This window comes from Ylistrum balloti, unplaced genomic scaffold (genome assembly GCF_031769215.1).
Source record: "Ylistrum balloti isolate Yb309-2 unplaced genomic scaffold, AGI_CSIRO_Ybal_v1 Utg369800, whole genome shotgun sequence".
NCBI lineage: Eukaryota > Metazoa > Mollusca > Bivalvia > Pectinida > Pectinidae > Ylistrum > Ylistrum balloti.
Window position 1 is genome coordinate 263,883 of NW_026781978.1, and position 22,912 is coordinate 286,794.

General features: G+C 35.4%; 1 protein-coding gene across 1 annotated transcript; it reads left to right on the top strand.

The window, feature by feature from the left end:
- The first annotated feature begins 1,737 nt into the window (after positions 1-1,737).
- On the top strand, positions 1,738-17,658 carry LOC132544514 (U3 small nucleolar ribonucleoprotein protein MPP10-like). Its single transcript, XM_060208118.1, has 12 exons — positions 1,738-1,820; positions 3,325-3,546; positions 3,894-4,518; positions 10,219-10,397; positions 11,476-11,677; positions 11,912-12,053; positions 12,920-12,987; positions 13,374-13,508; positions 14,307-14,420; positions 15,515-15,622; positions 16,389-16,619; positions 17,380-17,658. Exons 1-12 carry the CDS (start codon positions 1,738-1,740, stop codon positions 17,533-17,535), a joined length of 2,265 nt encoding a protein of 754 aa, XP_060064101.1. The 3' UTR covers positions 17,536-17,658.
- The last annotated feature ends 5,254 nt before the right edge of the window (positions 17,659-22,912 follow it).

Genomic DNA, 22,912 nt, shown 5'->3' on the forward strand with positions numbered 1-22,912 from the left:
ACGTCGTATGCTGTTCATTTCTCTTCCAAAATGTATGTCATTGTAATGAAAAACAGAAGGTTATAAACTGTTAGAATTATGTTTGTTTCCTTCAGAACCCAACCATATATATTACATCGAGCACCAGACATTGCAGAAAGAGGAGACCACAAAATGTGAAAACAAAAGCTAAAATCAGCATTTGAATGAAAAGTTACTGCACATTGCCAATTCATTCATTTAAAGGACAGAAGTGCTCAAACGTGTTTTGATTTGTAATGTAACTGCAAAGACGATTTCACGATCTAACTTTGGTTAGTATAAGTATTTATCAAAATTGTTCGGGTAAACTGCGATTATGATAAAACTATTTTCAGACAAAAGAAGATTAATGTTTTGGAATCCATAAAAAATCAGATTAAATTACATTGCAACCAATGAAGTGTGCGTTTTTTCATATGGAATAGTTATTATGAACTTTAGTCATATCCGCTGCCCATGTCGTTTTTAGAATTTTGGCAAATACTCACCAAATTAAGGGTTGTAGAGCGATATTGGCCAGTATTTTCTTGGTCTAGTCATTAATCGGAAGAAGCTATCGAAACTTCAGCGTAAAAGGAGTTTTCATGATGAATTAAACGTTATGTGTGCATGCGCTGATACAAAGTTTTAGCTGTTTGCGTTCGAAAAGAAAATTTGACTAATTCATTGACATATAACAACAAAGATTAAATAGATAAATTAATAAATTGACAAATAAATAAATACAATTTAAACTTTACATTATTACTGAGTCTATTTGATAGTATAATGGATTCATGTGCAAATAATGTTGTTGTTTTTTTTTTTCAAAATTTAAATATGGATCTACTCGAATTTGTTTGCAAAAGTGAAATGTGTTAAAGCAATATATATAAAAATATGTTTATAAAGTGCAGAACCTTGCGAATTTTTTGAATAGACGTTTATTTTACAGATTTTTTTGTTCGTGTGTTCAACTATTTTAACTTGTAAATACATGCATTATCTTTATTCTCTCATAACCTTTCACTTCTGCGGAGACTTTGATAAGCTTATTTAAATTGAAAGGTGCATTTTACCATTATTTAAAATCATTTCATTCGTCTCTTGGTTTTATTCATTTTCAATTTATCTCAATAACGAATATTAGTTCGACATAACAAGAGTTTAATAAAAACACACTAAAGTGATCGCACTGATTGTACAGTAGGTTGGTCTACGAGGGACAACTCTTACATAAATTTTAACTGGTTCAAAATAGAAAGCAGACTATGAAAATAATCATTTCCTTCTTTTAAACAGAGACATATATAACACATGTAATATATATGTCTCTGTTTTAAATCATAAACTAACGGCGTGGATTTTATTTTTGGTCTCCTTTTTTCAGTTATTTCTTTTCTCCAAGTTTTCTGTTTTAGTGACACAAACGTTTCGCTTACTTTCTATCGAATAGTGTGCAGTGCGTTTTTGTTTAAAGCTTAATATAAATAAACCTTTCATACTTTGTGGTTGCATGAACACGTCCATCTGATTTCAAATTACGTTGCTTTTGATATCATACAGCTCCGTTTCATTGGTCATAACGATTGGAATTCACGTCTTGCAGCTTTCGATTGATTGCATATGAAGTGAAACGAAGGGAAGTAACTCTATGCTATTATAATGCATGGAGACCTCATGCGCTTTGTAGCGGATTCAGTTTGCTAGTAGGATATTATTGTGACGTGTTCCAAAATGGCGCTGCCCAGTGAAAACCTCGTGACGAAAACGTTGAAGAATTTTATAGAATTAACTGAACGACCTGAGGTGTTTTTAAGGTAAATAAATACATTTGAATTTAATGCATAATTTCTTTAGTAAAACTAAAACAGGCTTGAGCGAGGGAAGCTTGACCTGGTAAGCAGCTGGTGGTTGATGTACTCCAGCAATCAGACAATTTTAGAATCTTACACGACGAGAAACATATATTACAGGTTTCACAGTCGACGCAATAACGTAAGGTAATAAATCAGCCGATCAGTGGTCTCTTATGTTATAGGAGTAGGGAGTGGGGATACAGGGTTCCTGTTATGTGTGTAAGTGTATTCTAGAACTTGAAAGATTTTATTTGAAAATGATTTTACACCAGTATAGATGATGAGAATTATATATATATATGTGAAAAGGTTTTGATGCTAAAGATTCAAACTTGAAAAAAATGTATTTTAACAATTCACAATTCGCTACATATCCATGTTGAATTAGTTTTGGACCCCCGAGGCCCTAGCAATAATTTTTCGCTAGCTATGCTATGGTTAGTGCTTCAAGAAACGAAGAAAAGTTGGCAAGCAACAGCGAGTGATCAATTAAGCAATTACAGTGACAATGACATTTTGTGTGCCTGTCTATATGTCATCATGATATTGATTAGTACTATATGTTGAATAATTTCAATTGTGTAATATCATCTTTTTATAGATTAGAATTAATTAAAAGTAACTCAAATTAATTCAGGAAAGTGAAAATGCTGTCATAGTATTTCTGATCAACACTGAAGTTAGCTACGCGAAAAGTGTAGAGCACTTATGCTTTCACTTCCCATTGAATTTTTTCTCAGATGGATCAAGTCATGGCCATGACCGAAATGTGGTCTTACATATGATACTGGTATAGAACTTCACTCGGATGTCTTTGGCACCGAAAGAACATTGTTCTTATAACATAAAGAGCATTATAGAGGCATTATTTCCTTTTATAGCCAGCATAATCAGATAGTTAGCCTTTCCAATGGTCCTGCATACATGGTCAGTTATTGAATCACTTACTGCAGATTTTTAAATACATGGTACTAGAAGGATTTATTTCAAATTTCATGCGTAATTAGTTCCCCTATGTCATAAGTGAAATTTTTATCCTTTTTGAGACTGATTGTGTAATCATAAGTTTCCCACAGTCTCGAGTGTTGCCATTTTAATCTTGATACTGGGTAGAAAAACAAAATGACTGACAAATGGCCATCTTTGATATCAGGCAGTTAAAGTTTGTTATTGCCTACTTTTATAAAAAAAAACCCATGTGATGTTTCGTTCTGAATAAGAAATTATCTATAGGTTTTATCTTTTGGTTCTTTGAATTGTGCTCTAGATGGATATAGATGTAGGTTTCACTTGTTTATTGATGTAATCATACGATTCACTTGTCAAGGTGACATATGATGGAGAGCATTTTGAGGAAAGATGGGAATAGATCCCACTAATAAAAGACAAATAAACATTATATAATGGTATGAGCCAAGATCTCTTTGGGACCCCATGATCATATCTCTAATACTTGTTTTTTCAGTGTCCAAGATAAACTACACAGACAATTTAAAGATGCTACAAAGAGTGTGTATGACATCACAAAATCATCTGAAAGTGGTAGCAAAGCAGCATATGACTCCTCGCTTCCAGAACTTATCATCCATAATTTTGATGAGGAACAGATTTGGCAGGAATTGGAGCTACAGAACAATTTTACTGTTGATAATCTCATGACAAAGATTCCTTCACTTACAACTAACAGGTAGCAGCACTAAACTAGAAAATAAAATCTTGTTATGGGCACGTTATACAAAGCTTGATATTATACTTATCCATCATTGCATGTAAGTACATAAGAAGTCCTCCCAGTATATAGATCAACAGTGTTTATTTCTTTGGCCTATAATTAATCATCAGTTGGCTTTTACTTAGTATTGTTGCCCCTTATTTCAATGCCTGTTGTTTAACAAAAATGATTGACCGATTAAAAAAATCATTAGAATACTTAATTTGTAAATTTATTATACCATTTTTCTATTCATATTCAGTTTAAAATGTACCCAGTATGTATGTCTTCATAAATTAACAAATGTATTTTTCTTTCTTTAGAGAGCCCCTGTCCTTCTGCAGGAGAAAGGCAGAAAAACTGAAAGAGAAAGCCCAAACTGATAACAAGTTAACGACAGCTGATGAAACTAAAACTAAAAACAAGAATAAAAATTCACAAAAGGGCAAAACAAAACTACCAAATAACATTTTAGAGGATTTTGATGAAGATGAAAACAACAATGCATTAGAGGATAGTGAGGAGAGTGATGAGGATTCTGATACAGAATTAAATAGAATCAAGAAAAGACTTCAAGCTAGTATGGATGATGAAGATGATGTGGATGATGAGGAAAATGATGATTTAGACTTTGACTTTGGTAATCTGGAGAATGATCTTAGTGATCCCAATGATGAAGAAGATTATGAAGATGGAGATAAAAACACTTTAAACAGTCAGATTTCTAATCTGCAGAAACAGAAATCTAAACCAAACAAGTCAAAAAGAAGTGTTGTAGATGACAGATTCTTCAAATTAGCAGATATGGCAGCATTTCTGGACCAAGAGGATGCCCGTGAGGAGAGGGAACAGAAAAGGGCAGAGCATCAGAGAGATGAGGAGGAGGAATCTGAAGATTCTGAGGATATCAACATGTTTGAGGCCTTTCACTTAGATGAGGAAGAAGAGGTACACAACTATGTTTACTAAGTATTATTAATACAGCAAATTTTGTATTGTTCAGTGAAATTATATATTGTAAGTCGTATTATTAATCAGGCCTTTAATCAGACTTAAAGATGTTTGCTATGTGTAGTATTCATTTTCAGCAATTAAAACTGTTTGGTAGGCAAAGCAATGTTCAACCAGAGATTGTTTACACTAAAAAACACACATACAACAAACCAGAGAATCACACATACAACAAACCAGAGAATCACACATACAACAAACCAGAGAATCACACATACAACAAACCAGAGAATCACACATACAACAAACCAGAGAATCACACATACAACAAACCAGAGAATCACACATACAACAAACCAGAGAATCACACATACAACAAACCAGAGAATCACACATACAACAAACCAGAGAATCACACATACAACAAACCAGAGAATCACACATACAACAAACCAGAGAATCACACATACAACAAACCAGAGAATCACACATACACACATACAACAAACCAGAGAATCACACATACAACAAACCAGAGAATCACACATACAACAAACCAGAGAATCACACATACAACAAACCAGAGAATCACACATACAACAAACCAGAGAATCACACAAACAACAAACCAGAGAATCACACATACAACAAACCAGAGAATCACACATACAACAAACCAGAGAATCACACATACAACAAACCAGAGAATCACACATACAACAAACCAGAGAATCACACATACAACAAACCAGAGATTCACACATACAACAAACCAGAGAATCACACATACAACAAACCAGAGAATCACACATACAACAAACCAGAGAATCACACACACACCAGAGACAACAAACCAGAGAATCACACATACAACAAACCAGAGAATCACACATACAACAAACCAGAGAATCACACATACAACAAACCAGAGAATCACACATACAACAAACCAGAGAATCACACATACAACAAACCAGAGAATCTACAACAAACAGAATCACACATACAACAAACCAGAGAATCACACATACAACAAACCAGAGATTCACACATACAACAAACCAGAGAATCACACATACAACAAACCAGAGAATCACACATACAACAAACCAGAGAATCACACATACAACAAACCAGAGAATCACACATACAACAAACCAGAGAATCACACATACAACAAACCAGAGAATCACACATACAACAAACCAGAGAATCATACATACAACAAACCAGAGAATCACACATACAACAAACCAGAGAATCACACATACAACAAACCAGAGAATCTCACATACAACAAACCATACAACAAACCAGAGAATCACACACACATACAAACCAGAGAATCACACATACAACAAACCAGAGAATCACACATACAACAAACCAGAGAATCACACATACAACAAACCAGAGAATCACACATACAACAAACCAGAGAATCACACATACAACAAACCAGAGAATCACACATACAACAAACCAGAGAATCACACATACAACAAACCAGAGAATCACACATACAACAAAACAGAGAATACATACAACAAACCAGAGAATCTAACATACAACAAACCAGAGAATCAAACATACAACAAACCAGAGAATCACACATACAACAAACCAGAGAATCACACATACAACAAACCAGAGAATCACACATACAACAAACCAGAGAATCACACATACAACAAACCAGAGAATCACACATACAACAAACCAGAGACTCTTACATACAACAAACCAGAGAATCACACATACAACAAACCAGAGAATCACACATACAACAAACCAGAGAATCACACATACAACAAACCAGAGAATCACACATACAACAAACCAGAGAATCAGACATACAACAAACCAGAGAATCACACATACAACAAACCAGAGAATCACACATACAACAAACCAGAGAATCACACATACAACAAACCAGAGAATCACACATACAACAAACCAGAGAATCACACATACAACAAACCAGAGAATCACACATACAACAAACCAGAGAAATAACATACAACAAACCAGAGAAGCAGACAAACAACAAACCAGAGAATCACACATACAACAAACCAGAGAATCACACATACACACATACAACAAACCAGAGAATCACACATACAACACACATACAACAAACCAGAGAATCACACATACAACAAACCAGAGAATCACACATACAACAAACCAGAGAATCACACATACAACAAACCAGAGAATCACACATACAACAAACCAGAGAATCACACATACAACAAACCAGAGAATCACACATACAACAAACCAGAGAATCACACATACAACAAACCAGAGAATCACACATACAACAAACCAGAGAATCACACATACAACAAACCAGAGAATCACACATACAACAAACCAGAGAATCACACATACAACAAACCAGAGAATCACACATACAACAAACCAGAGAATCACACATACAACAACACATACAACAGAGAATCACACATACAACAAACCAGAGAATCACACATACAACAAACCAGAGAATCACACATACAACAAACCAGAGAATCACACATACAACAAACCAGAGAATCACACATACAACAAACCAGAGAATCACACATACAACAAACCAGAGAATCACACATACAACAAACCAGAGAATCACACATACAACAAACCAGAGAATCACACATACAACAAACCAGAGAATCACACATACAACAAACCAGAGAATCAAACATACAACAAACCAGAGAATCACACATACAACAAACCAGAGAATCACACATACAACAAACCAGAGAATCACACATACAACAAACCAGAGAATCACACATACAACAAACCAGAGAATCACACATACAACAAACCAGAGAATCACACATACAACTTACCTGAGAATCACACATACAACATACCAGAGATTCACACATACAACAAACCAGAGAATCACACATACAACAAACCAGAGAATCACACATACAACAAACCAGAGAATCACACATACAACAAACCAGAGAATCACACATACAACAAACCAGAGAATCACACATACAACAAACCAGAGAATCACACATACAAAAAACCAGAGAATCACACATACAACAAAACAGAGAATCACACATACAACAAACCAGAGAATCACACATACAACAAACCAGAGAATCACACATACAACAAACAGAGAATCAATCACACATACAACAAACCAGAGAATCACACATACAACAAACCAGAGAATCACACATACAACAAACCAGAGAATCACACATACAACAAACCAGAGAATCACACATACAACAAACCAGAGAATCACACATACAACAAACCAGAGAATCGTACATACAACAAACCAGAGAATCACACATACAACAAACCAGAGAATCACACATACAACAAACCAGAGAATCACACATACAACAAACCAGAGAATCACACATACAACAAACCAGAGAATCACACATACAACAAACCAGAGAATCTTACATACAACAAACCAGAGAATCTTACATACAACAAACCAGAGAATCACACATACAACAAACCAGAGAATCACACATACAACAAACCAGAGAATCACACATACAACAAACCAGAGAATCACACATACAACAAACCAGAGAATCACACATACAACAAACCAGAGAATCACACATACAACAAACCAGAGAATCACACATACAACAAACCAGAGAATCACACATACAACAAACCAGAGAATCACACATACAACAAACACATACAACAAACCAGAGAATCACACATACAACAAACCAGAGAATCACACATACAACAAACCAGAGAATCTTACATACAACAAACCAGAGAATCACACATACAACAAACCAGAGAATCACACATACAACAAAACCAGAGAATTACACATACAACAAACCAGAGAATCACACATACAACAAACCAGAGAATCTTACATACAACAAACCAGAGAATCACACATACAACAAACCAGAGAATCACACATACAACAAACCAGAGATTCACACATACAACAAAGAATCACACATAACAAACCAGAGAATCACACATACAACAAACCAGAGAATCACACATACAACAAACCAGAGAATCACACATACAACAAACCAGAGAATCACACATACAACAAACCAGAGAATCACACATACAACAAACCAGAGAATCACACATACAACAAACCAGAGAATCACAAAAACAACAAACCAGAGAAGGCGACATACAACAAACCAGAGAATCACACATACAACAAACCAGAGAATCACACATACAACAAACCAGAGAATCACACATACAACAAACCAGAGAATCACACATACAACAAACCAGAGAATCTAACATACAACAAACCAGAGAATCACACATACAAAAAACCAGAGAATCTTACATACAACAAACCAGAGAATCACACATACAAAAAACCAGAGAATCTTACATACAACAAACCAGAGAATCACACATACAACAAACCAGAGAATCACACATACAACAAACCAGAGAATCTTACATACAACAAACCAGAGAATCACACATACAACAAACCAGAGAATCTTGAGAATCTTCACACATACAACAAACATCACACATACAACAAACCAGAGAATCACACATACAACAAACCAGAGAATCACACATACAACAAACCAGAGAATCACACATACAACAAACCAGAGAATCACACATACAACAAACCAGAGAATCACACATACAACAAACCAGAGAATCACACATACAACAAACCAGAGAATCTTACATACAACAAACCAGAGAATCACACATACAACAAACCAGAGAATCACACATACAACAAACCAGAGAATCACACATACAACAAACCAGAGAATCACACATACAACAAACCACATACAACAAACCAGAGAATCACACATACAACAAACCAGAGAATCACACATACAACAAACCAGAGAATCACACATACAACAAACCAGAGAATCACACATACAACAAACCAGAGAATCACACATACAACAAACCAGAGAATCACACATACAACAAACCAGAGAATCACACATACAACAAACCAGAGAATCACACATACAACAAACCAGAGAATCATACAACAAACCAGAGAATCACACATACAACAAACCAGAGAATCACACATACACACATACAACAAACCAGAGAATCACACATACAACAAACCAGAGACATACAACACATCACACATACAACAAACCAGAGAATCTTACATACAACAAACCAGAGAATCACACATACAACAAACCAGAGAATCACACATACAACAAACCAGAGAATCACACATACAACAAACCAGAGAATCTTACATACAACAAACCAGAGAATCACACATACAACAAACCAGAGAATCACACATACAACAAACCAGAGAATCACACAAACAACAAACCAGAGAATTACACCAAAAAACAGACAATAACATATACAAGAAATCATGGAATCAACATACAACAAAGCCTTGGTACCATTAAGTAATGAATTTGTGACTGTAGAAGTACAATACAAAACATAAATTTATAATTTTGTAAGTATTTGAGGATGCTAATCGCGATTCATGCTTTCAATCATGGAAAATGTACATTTTTGTACATATTGGTTTATTTTTCCTATTTAAGTGAGATTAATGTCTTGATTGTTCAAAATTTATAATGTCTAATATTTAAAATTATTCCAACAAACTATTATTGTGTATCATGTAGGCATAACATACTATTATTGTAGATGGATGGTAGAAAAGCCAAGTATCAGGACTTCTTTGATCCGCCAGAGGAAGCAGGTGATGTCAACTTAATGAAAAAAAAGCATTTCACAGAGGCAGATGATGATGATGATGTTGATGATGAAAAACAAGAGAAGAGTGATGATAATAGTGATGATCATGAAGAAGATGACAGTGAAGGGTAGGCTACTATAAACCAGTGATTTTCATAAGTTTGCATAACCATTTTATTAAAAATGTAAAAAAAATTAAAATAAAATAGGAGCAATCCAACACTAATTCTTATCATTATCATTCGGAGAGTGCAAGCAAAGTGTTTGTGCGTGTGCAATGCAGGACAATTTAGAAATCATTACAAAGTGGCGGGTCAAACCAAGGTAAAACAGGTCATGTGATGAACTTGACTATCTCAGATCAAAACAGCGAATTGCAGTAGACATAGCACATATGTCGACCAGTGTTAGTTTGAAGCTGATAATCTTTATCAATTTTTCCCTAAACATGCTATAATATTTTCAATAGTCTAATTTTAAGTTTTGCAAGGCTTGTCCGAAATCAAACGCATGGAAAAAAATAACAAAATCTAACCATTTAGTCCCTTTGAGAGATGCAGCTATACTGTTGTGTAGGAAGGCTATTCTAGGATTCTGTTGTTAGCCCACCTTCACCTCCTAAGTTCAGTTAGAGATGATATTGAATCCATTAAATTATTTTATAACAAAATCTCTAAATATTTTACTGGTACTCCTGTACAAATATAATTGTTCCATTATGTGGGTGTGGCTTTAACTACATTTCAGGTTTTGATATTGACTACAAAAAAACCAGCTGACCACATATTGTAAAGTTTATTTTAAGATATGCAACACAAAATGAAATCATGTAAAAGAATAAGAGATGCTGGTGAACACCAGAATTTGTGGGTGATAGTAAGATACAAGAATTATTTATATTTACTAGTGAAAGTTATCGAAATGTAACCCATAAAAATGATAGAAAATAATCAGTGTGATTTTGCAAATTAGAATAATATCTTGTAAAGAATTAAACTTAGAATTAAATGAATTAAAAAACAGTCAAAGTCTCTTATTTAGGTAAATTTGTTGCTGATATTTAATATAACTGTCTGTTCTTGTTTTAATAGCTAAACAATAATGGAATTTCTATTTTAAATGACAAAATCATGGTATTGGAAAAATTTGTGTTTGCTTAAAAGATTCCTTTTTTAAATTTTGTAAAATATACATGAAATTTGTTAGGGATGATGAGGAGGACGATGTGGACGATGACGATGAGGAGGAGGACAGTGAAGATGGAAAGAAGGACAAATATGACAAACAGTACACTAAGGGTCTTGACCTGCTGGGTGATAGTGACAGCGAGGAAGGAGAGGCTGTTGAGGATATCCTTGGCGGAAAACAGAAGGATACCAAATCATCATTTGAGAAACGACAAGAAAAGGTATAATAGAAATTGAGTATACAACAGTTTTTCTTATTCAACTACCATGGTACCATTTACGACTTGAATTTAAGGTACTTGGTGATAAAATGATGTCCTTTCACAGGTGTGGGTTGGTTGGTTAGTTACAATTCAGATTTTTTGAAATACTTAAGTAAGGTGTTTGATTTTTAAGTTCTTTTAAAAGTTCTGTGATTCCTATATATTTGAATCGATAACTGATCTCTTCATCAGCTCCAGCAAAAGATTGCCCAGATGGAGGATGCTAGTTTGGAACAGAAGTCATGGCAGCTGAAGGGTGAGATCACATCATCTCACCGACCAGAAAACAGTTTACTGGAAGAACATCTTGGATTTGAACACACCACGAAACTTGGTAAGGGAGACAACTGTATGATCATAGGATATTTTATTTCTGTTTCAAAAATAAGACAGATTTCTGATCAATTATGAGGATTGAAATTGATTATAGACAGAACAGTGAAAAAGATTACCATGACTGGCTGTGTTTTAGGGTCACATTACCGATAAGCTGTTGTCGACCAAACCCAAGGTTGAAATCAGGATGATAAATTAACATATAAGAATGAAATTAATTTTTGTGTAGAGTATGGTTATGTTGAGAAGAGGTGTTGACAGTATTGCATCTTAAAAATGTCAGTCTGTTATGTATTTTTTCCTCTGCTAGATTGTGTCTGATTTCCTGGAATTTCAGAAACAGTTTCTTCTTTAAATGTCGTCGGAAAACATTTCAACTAGGGCTCTTACAATATGGCAGAAGCGTATGGGGATAAATTACAATACAGAAGGGATGTATCACTTATGTATTGTAATAGAAAACAAATACACAACCAAAGCTTCAATGTATCGTTTACATTTATCTACTAAATTTATATAAATGCAACAATCAAAAACCAAAAAGATTCTATCTGGTTGAGATAATTGAAAGACTTCACACTCAGATTGCACTGTGACATGCAATTGAGACTGTAAGTAAAGAAATGAAATGACTTCATTTTAACGACACGGAAATGTCGGTCTTCTACAATATTTGCCTGCATAATCAACCATATGACATAAAGGTTCTTAAATTTGTTTCTGTTGGCATGTGATTTTTGAAGCTTGTCACAAAGTTTTCATTTTGGCTTGTCAAAGGCACGCTCTGATTAAAAAGTCTAAGGCTTGTTTTTTAAATAACATCAGGAACTTTTGTTATATCCTGTATGTAATTGCTACTTGTAGCACCGGTGGTAACCCAAGAAACCACACAGAAGCTGGAAGACATCATTATACAGCGGATCAAAGACAAGGTAAGATGTCATCAATCAGGTTATTCTCATTTAGATTTCATTCATTATCTCAAGCATTGCTGTTTGTGTAAAATTTCTGTTTTAGTTGATCAGTAGATCTAGTGTCAGGCTAAAGACTGAAGGGTCATTCGTTTGGACTCCAGCTGAGGCAGGGTATTTTTCATAACTCCTTCCTATAACATTATCATGTTTTCATGTGGTCAGGCAAATATTTGGACAGGTATGCAATATTTGCTCAGTATGTGTAGTTTTAATTAACTGTCCAGGATTACTAAGTAGTTCATGTCCATCATGCATATATGGGCAGTTGTTTTAACAAAAGGACAATAGTTCTTCATATTTTTACTTGCCAAGTGTGCTGTTTCCATCACAACCTTAAATTACAGGCGTATGATGATGTGGAACGAAAAGTCAAGCCAAAAGAGGATCCATTTGAGTACAAAAAGAGGATAGTGTTGGACCAGGAGAAAAGCAAACAAAGTCTTGGAGAGATTTATGAACAGGAATATCTCAAACAGCAGGTAAAAACTTCATTATCTGGGGGGGAGGGGGGAATACCCACACTTCCAGTGAGGGTAAGGTATCTCTATCTAACCCCAGCAAGACAATCGCATGCACATGAAGTGATATTTCGGTTCCATGTAATTGTTTATGATGTCATTTTTATGTCGTGTCGTGGTCAGTTAGGGTCATTGACGTCATTAAGAATTCTCATCCGGGCCTGAAATACAAATGACTATACCGATGGTTATAATGTCACATGTATATTTATTTGCTTATTTAAAGAGAAAAAGGGGTAGAAAAACAATAATTCCCTACCTTGAGGGTATAACAGAGAAAGCCTCAGGTTAGGCGATCAAGAATCTCCTCCTTAGGTAGAGATTTCTCTGTCCTACCTTCCTGCTAGGGAAAGATCTTAGTTTTAAGTATGTGAAGTTGGAAGCTCTAAGGTATTTATTGTTTCTCCAAATCTACAAAGCTCACTTTTACATAAAAATGTTAATTAAGTCCAAAACAGGTTTAAAATGGGGAAAATAATGAGTGATTTTTTTCAAATTTAATTGTCATTATTTCCTACATATGAATAGATTGTGGGATGCATTTCAAAAACATATGATCTTGAAAAATTGTGAAGTTTTAAGGTTGGAAGTCAACAGCTGTTATAAAACTTTGGAGAATTAAATGCATTTAGGGGAACATTTCAAAACAATAAGGATTGGTATTGGGTTTGGCTGATACAGAATATCATTCTTTGTTTATATATTAAAATGTCACTAAATATGTTTAAATGTCACATAAGTTTGTTTTATGATACAAAGAAAGAAGAAGAGGAAGAAAAGGCAGATCCTGATCATGACGAAATAAAGAAGATGATGCAGAAATTATTTGTAAAGCTGGATGCTTTGTCAAATTTCCATTACACACCAAAACCGGTAGGCTGCCTAATTTTCTCTATTATTTGACCTTTTGTTAGAAAGCACAAGTTATGCTGTGAATAACAAAATTATGATAGAAAAATATATATGAAGTTGAGTTGATGGTGCTAAAGTGAGGCATATTAGACTGTATATGACAGGTGAACCATCAGTTGTCTCACAGTTTTAATTATCCTAGCTCGTGGTGTTGTTTGCTGAAGAGGAGAAAAAAAGTTGAGGTTTACGTGCATAGATGTTTTTACCATGGTTGAAGTTGTGTAAAGATGACTTGGAGGATAGTTTATGTAGATTGATGTTTTTACTGTGGTTAAAGATGGAGTAAGTTCTGTAAATATGGCTTAGAAGATAGTGTATGTGGATAAATGTTTTTACTGTGGTTAAAGATAGAGTAAGTTCTGTGAAGATGACTTGGAGGATAATCACACCCTCACAAAATACCTTTGTACATATGGAATGTAGTCCTTTTTATGTGTTTTATAACAAAAAATCTTCTAAACAGCAGTATATAGGAAGAGAGTTGATGATATTTGTACAGTGTAACAAACTGATGGTCTTAACCTAGTACTTTGCCCTTACATATAGGATGTACTTTCAATATAACATTGGTGAAATGTTTTGAAAAAATATCCATTTTGAGGTTTAAGACTTACATATGGTTTTCATGCCGAGGCAAAGCATGTTATACAGACTAATTGGTTTAATCAAGGTAGTTTTGCCTTTTGCTAAAGGTCAGTCAGTATAATCCTTTGTTTGATTATGGTTAGATCATGGCATGCATGAAATTAGAAAGAGGAAAAATAGAAAAACAAAATACTTTAAGCCTGTAACAATCTTACACACAATTTTTATCTTGAATTCACTCAAAATATTAACATCACTTAATACATAAAATAAAAAAAACACAGTATTTGGCCAACGTTTGAGTATATTAAACATTGATATATACTTGTTTATTTCATTCAGTTAACTTTTTATCAATAATTGATCATGGATTAATTGAGAGAGGAATGTGATCAATCATGGTGTACACTGTAATTCTCATCACTAGAAGTAAGAGAAACTGTATCATTCAAAATGTCCATATGTTTCAGGCGGCACCTGAATTGAAGATTGTAACAAATCTGCCATCCATACAAATGGAGGAAGTGGCTCCTGTCAGTGTTAGCGACCAGAAAATGCTGGCACCTGAACAAGTCCAGGTATCTACTGATTTTGCTGTAATATTGGATACTGTATCATTATATGAATGTCATTTGATTAATCTTTACAAAATATTTACTTAAGTGTGGGTAAATTTTCTAATTATTGATAGTTTTAGAAATGTTGATGGTTGATTTATGTGATTAGAAAGCATCAATTTGCAATACATGTCAATCAAACAGGGCAGGTTGTCTGAGATAACACCGTAGGGAAGTATGTACTAACAACAATTCCTGTAGCCTATTATTAGTCCTAAATAACGGTATGGATTTGATCTGGATTTATCTTTATCAATAGCTGTCTTAGGGATTGATAAAAACAGGTGTGAAATACATGTATCTTTGGAATGCATGTATGATCTTACAGATTGCAGATGGTAGACACCACTGACGGACTTGTAGTCCCTGTAATAACTTGTAATTAATTAATTAATTCAGGTACCTGATGGCATGATTCAGAAGATACATATATCATTGACATCTTCTAAAATTAACAAGTATATATTGTATGGGAAAGCCATGAAGGTTATTGAATTACGGGGTTACTGTACTTCCCAATTTACATTTTGACATTTCCTTTAATCACTTTTAATTTTCCTCAGTCACCTACTAGGCTTCAAAATTTAGGCTCTTAGCATCACTGACAAGTCCTAGAAAGAAAAAAGCAGCTGTATAATGCAGTTTAATTCGTGTTTTGATTCAGCTGTATCTAACTCTATCCACTTGTGTGTTTGTTGTACATTCCTCTATACATGTTATACAACAGGTGAAAACTAAGGGAGAACTGATGGCCAAGACTGAAAAATCAGCTACAGATCGAAAGAGAGAACGTAGGAAGAAGAAGATAGATAAAAAGAGAAAGAATGAAGAGAGAGAGAAGAAGCATGCTTTGTTAGAAAAGGCACACCCTGAAGTAGGGAATAAAGCAGGAAAAGAGAAAGCATTGAGAGGACTGAAGAAACAGAGCAAGACTGGGGGAAGACTGACCATAGTAAAGGTATTTGTACTACTAATGATTAACATCGGAATTTATAGGTCACAGGCTGTCCAGCATCCCTAAAATTCCTAAAAAATCTAATTTTTTTCAGTTTTGCTAAAATTCCTAAAAAAATGAAAAATTCAAAAGGAATTCCTAAAATAGCCCTAATTTTTCACTTCAGTTCCTACTTTTTTTATATTTCTTACAATTTACTGAAAATGTTTTCATTAAATTCATACTTAAAATGTATTTTAGTGTAGTCTGTAGTTCTAATTCAGGGTAGACAATGAAAGGCAGTTGACCAGTGGATCTATGTACCCAGATTGTTATTGGTTGTGACTGAGTGATAGAGGTGTGATTATTAAGGTCACAGCCAACAGCAGCTGGGACACTGAAACCCTGGAAGACACCTTTCCTGCAATTAAGGCATTGTATGTTAGTTTCTATTTTGTCAAATTTGCAAAGGTAAGTCGTTTTAATGCTTTCATACTCCCTATTCTAGTTACAAAATTCCTAATTTTAGCCCTAAATTTGGCCTAAAATTTTGTAATTTTAGCCCTAAAATTAGCCCTAATTGTTTGTCAAGAAGTGCTGGACAGCCTGAGGTCAGCAAAAAACTTAAGAAAACAGAAAAAAATATTACAGGAGTTTTTGTTTTGTAACTCAGATCTACTAAATCATGATGTCTTAGTTACAACATGTACAAGTAACTTCACTTACTGGATTCATAATCTCACAACATAATATAATCAAAAATGTTTGAATTTATCATTTCTAGGACAATAAACAGAAGAAGGATGCAAATTTGACCTCCTCTAAGACATTCTTCACCCAACTTCAAGAGGAGGTAACTACTCAGATCCGTAGTAAGGATTCTCAGAAAAGAAAGCAAGGCAAAGAAGATGGGAAATCAGCAAAAAAATTCAAACTATAGACATAGTCCTTGTGATGAGGGGAGGCAACTCTAAAATAATAAAGAAATGAACTTTGAAAAAATTGCTGGAGTAGCCATATAATGAAGAATGGAGTTGGAAAGAATGAAATAAAGGAAAGATTGGTAGCCTCAAATGACTTTTATTTAAATCAGTACATTTTCACCAGTTTTTCCACGTTTTCTATGGTGGCCAAGAGGTAAAGATGTCTGACCGTCTTTACCACTAGTCCTGTACCTCTGGGTGGTGGGTTCAAGGCCTATAGGGGCAGTCAACAAATACTGGCTGCAGGTCAATGGTTTTTCTCAGGGAACTCCAGCTTTCCTCCACCACCCAAACCTGGCACGTCCTTAAAACATTTGGCTATTTCTAATATCACTGCACAATTTTAAAAAGTAGTAGGGCCAAATAAAATTACATTGTTTTTTATTCAACCTTCTGTTAAAACTGCAGATCATTGAATCTTTGAATGAAATAATTACTACCTTCACAGTGTGTGGTTCTGCTTCTCGTCCAATAATTTGGATAAATACGTTTATTTTTGAACATTTGAAGTTATTTAGATAAGAGTACCAATTGGCCTGTATCAATCAACTGTACTACTGCTAATGAGATTCTACCTGATAATTAACACACTCTAGAGAACGCTCTTGGTTTTTTTTACTGAAATAGACCAAAGTGATTTACACGAGGTTTGCAACATGCATCTTCCAAAGATATTCGCCAAATGCTCAAAGATCTCTCTGAAACTAATGAAACAAGAGGCACATGGAACCTGTATCAGTCATCTGGATATTTCAGACGAGGCGTGATCCTAGATGTACACGACACAAATCTGGAGGCTTTAATGATGTGTGGCACTCTTTTATAATCTTCAAAGGAGCATATCAGTCTATGTTTTGTTCACGTGAATACAGCTCCAGACAAGATTAATTACTTCGCTTTTACCTTCAGTTATACCAGGAAATGTTCCAGGGGTGCAGAGAGCAAAAGTGAGCGTAACACCTGGAGTATTTGATTGTTTTTTTACTACTCCTTTGTAGACCCTTAATTTACCAAACAAAAATGAGTCCTCCTCTCTCAAAGATATTTGATATGAAATTTAGTCAAAATACTCTCATTTTAACAGATTATATCTACAATGTATATACCCTGTTGACCCACACTCCGTTGACATCAGAAGCTTGAGACCTACATGTATATATAACTTACATAAAACTGGTTTTCCTTCGCCAAAGATTCCAGTTTGATCAAAATTCTGTAATATTACCCCTTGTGGGCCCTGACCCTCCGGCCTAAAGCCCCAAAATCCACTATTTAAACCAAATTTATTCTCTTTCCCCAAGCATACAAACAAACAAAAAATGGACCTGCACTGATTTAACATCTAACAACTAAGCATAGTCTGGCAGACAAGACATTGACCATGGTCCGTGTGAGGACCGTCCATATTCTTTGAACGTTCAAGATCCCTGTGTGGTTTTTCGAAGAAGAGTGATAATGCCAATCCAGATGTTTAAGGAATAGGATTAATATAAATCATATATTTTATTAATGCATTTGATCAACATCAAAATTATGTAATATTCAATCGAAACTGTGTAGGCCCCACCCAACCCTCGCCCTCTCCAATTACAAAAATGCTAGAGTCAACTACTTCCTTGTGGCGAAATCCATCTACATCACTGACCTAACTGAAAAATAATGATTTTAAAGTCACACCACTATTTTAGCTATTCTGCCCTACCCCTCTATGTGCAGGGGGTTCAGACCCTCCGTTTATACAAAACTGAGACCCTTCTGTGAAGGATGCTTCAAATCAAATTTTTATTCCAATTAACTCATTCCTATTCAAAAGAACAGAATTTTTGAAGAATATGATATATTTCAATGTGGACTCAGGCCCTTGGGGTCCAAGACCAGGCATTCATACAAAGTTGGTTCTGCTTCCCCCAAGACTAATCCAGGCCAAATTTTATAAAAATTAATCTGTTCAGTCATTTATGACAAGTAAAAATCAAGCAAAACAAATATGGTGTTTGAGACTAAAAAAACAAGGGGGAAAAAGGTTGGCGGATGCCGACACTTACACGTGTATCTGGCATTTAATACTTAATAGATCAATTATACCAGAATAGTGTGAGAAATTGATTTGGGGTTCTACGTAGCACTGGAGATAATACACATCAGTGGACGGACGTGAAAGTGAGGTTTCCCATCGACAAAATGATGATTTCTTTGGTGACATTTTTTTAAAGTTTGCTTCCTCGTCAAATTAATGGCTTATATGACTCGGTGGAAATGACTTTATCAGTTAGGTGCACTCTGAAGTTGTTGTATACTGTAAGCAGCTGTCATGGGAAGGGGCCTCCCTGAAAGAGCTACACAGTCTTCTACAATAAAGTTATACTTAATTTCACATTGTGTGTGAACACGGAGGGTGTTTATGTTTTTGCTCCTCACTTGGCTCAAAGCTTTCCCGAACCAGAGGTATGACCCGATTCCCGAGTATTCATGATTCCTTATCAGAATTGGTCTGAACCAGATACCAGAGTCATGCTCCAATAGTATAATATGTGGTACCTGGTCCCCCGATGTCAGTCACTATCTTTATGCTCACTTTCCCCGCTCCACCCTATAACATTATCAAGAAAGGTTTGCAAATAAATGCCTTAAAGCGTCTTGGGGTAGCAGTGGCTGTGATGACATTGGAATCCTTTTTCCAAGGAAAAAAATGCTTGTGTGCGACAATGATGCCTCTGTCTTGGTCTTCAATTCAACCTACCAGGGATCATTAATGATTGTGTCCAGGAGGTCCAGTTCATTGCAGTCATGAGGGGCTTCGAGTTCAGGGCTGTAAACTTTTGGAGGGTTGAAAATCATATCACCGAACTACATCTTGTACTGTCATGCCTGGGTTTGAAAAATACAGACAATAACGGGGGGAAAATATGTACTCAGTGACAATGACACTTCACTGTGTTGGTGATCTATCAGCATTGTGTCTTTTTCTTTCGTATGTTGACTAAGTATTCTAACCTGCTATCACAGAGGGTATAAAGAAGGGGTGGTGTGCTATGATTTTATGTAAATAGTAGTTAGTAAAAAAGGAGGGGGAAGGGAGAGTCACATGGACTGCCAGGGAATGTTCACTTAATTTCTTATATGCTTATGGAATAAAGAAACTGTATTTCAACTGTTTAATTCATAAATTCATATGCAAAATAATTTGTTACATTTTTACCAAATGTTTCTTCACCATGCATGATCTTCATAATGACAGAATTATAAGACAATCGGTCAAATGGGATTGAGATCTAGTGCAAAAGAAATGGAAGAATGTAAAACTGAGTTCCACAATGCTTTGTACATGTGTACCAGCGCCTATTACTCTGAAGGATTCTGACTCTGTCCGCGATTTAATTTTGCCTCGGTAGCACAACCAACACAAAAATGAAATCGCAGCCTGGATAGTCGGAACCATTCCGAATTAGTAGCTGTATGGCCACCATTGGCACTGATGCATGCCACACATCAAAGATATATGATATTACCTACTTAGTCTTACTTAGTCGTTACTGAACTCGGGCCTTTAGACCTCTATAATCAGATCCAAATCCATCGTCTTAATTGTTAGTTTGTATTGGTCGCTTCTGGTCGGTACGCCGTAGGATTTATTTATACTGATATTACGAATCCTGTCTCTCCAATGTTTATCCAGCCTGTTCTCAAAGGCGTTGAGTGTTTGTGCCTGTACAATATTCTCTGGTAGCGAGTTCCATTCATTTACAACCCTTTGAGAGAAGGAAAACTTTCTGACGTCCAATCTTTATCTTGCTTTCTCCAAACTGTGTGTTCCCTCGTCCTTATGTTTTGATTTTTAATGATGCCTGATTGTCATAAAATCCTCTAACAATCTTAAAAACCTCGATCATATCCCCACAATCATGTCTTTATTTCAAAGATGGAAGGGTTTTTTTCATTCTATCCTTGTATGTGTACTGTCACTACTACAGGCACGTCGCCGAGCTGACCACCGTACAGCTCCGACGTCGCCTGCCAGTGTTCTGCTGTTATAAAGTACTAAGGTCAGGCGTACCAGAGCAGCCTTTGCAGGCGACTCCTTATCCAGGAGCTTCTGGCGTACCTGACTCGTCAACTTACTGGCACCAACCACACCTACACTGTTACCCGAGTAGCCTTATTCAGGCAACCCCTTATGCAGGAGCTTCTGGTAACAGTATGCAGCCAACGCTTACCTTATTATTTTCGCTGTACACTCCGTGTGTCTTCAGAACTTCCAGCCCCCAGTACTGGTTTCAATTAGCCTTTACATAAAATTTGGTGTAACATTCTGGGTGTCATTATTTTGCAGATTAACAAAGCATCAAAAACTATCTCATTACCCAAAATACGTAAGACGTATATATTCACTTATAAAGTATGATTACATATATAGAAAACACCAGTTGTTTTTACAAATCAGTCAATCATTGTTAATTACATTAATTAGGTAGGTTACGTGAAGGGAGATAACTCAAACTGAATAAAATCATCACATATGTAATATCTCTCATTCCTGGTAGTAGCTTTGTGACCATTCTTTGTGCGTTCTCTGGTAAATTAACATCCTGTATATGATTGAGATCCCGGATGCTTGCTCCATATTTGAGGTGAGTTCTTGCCAGCTCTTTATATACCAAGCAAAACGATGTGTTATTCATGTATGTGTTCTTCTTATCGTTCCCAATATTCTGTTTGCTTTGTTCACTGCTCTCTGGATGTGACTTGGACTTTTAGTACCTTCAGACTCCTTATAGAGATGAAGATTTGTAACATCAATCCTCATATGGTGGCATTTATCAGGTTGAAACTTTAACAGCCACCTGTCAGACCAACCTTGAAGATGATCTAACTCTCTCTACAGAATTACTAATAGTTTTCTTCCTGTTGTTGTAATGGAAATTGAAGTATAAGAGTTACGTCCCTTGAATATGACTTATAGCTAATTACATATTGGTTAATTTGTTCATCCAATGATTGTCACACCTAATGAAAGTGTTTACTATACGTGTAAATAGAAATTACTTTGAATGATTGAGATCGCTGTTATACTGACTGTTGGTGAAGCTTTGAAAGATACACAGACGACGAAAGACTTCTTACAAAGTACTAACACCGTTATTGGTAACAGATGGTGGGTGAAAGCGGTATTGCTCGGCGACTAGTTAAGTAGCTGGAACTAGGGTTAGGTGAAGTCACTAGGTGTCGAGCTTGCACTCAAGCTCACATGCTAGTCAGAACAGTCTGTGTCAGAACAGCAGTCCACGTGAATAATATTTCGTTCGTTAGTTTTATTGTTAACTCAGGTAGAGTTTG

Bases quoted from the DNA above. Each gene is read 5' to 3' on its own strand.
- LOC132544514 (XM_060208118.1), top strand. From the start codon at position 1,738: ATGGCGCTGCCCAGTGAAAACCTCGTGACGAAAACGTTGAAGAATTTT. The intron at 12,988-13,373 runs GTAAGATGTCAT...CTTAAATTACAG, and splicing joins TACAGCGGATCAAAGACAAG to GCGTATGATGATGTGGAACG. The intron at 14,421-15,514 runs GTAGGCTGCCTA...CATATGTTTCAG, and splicing joins TCCATTACACACCAAAACCG to GCGGCACCTGAATTGAAGAT.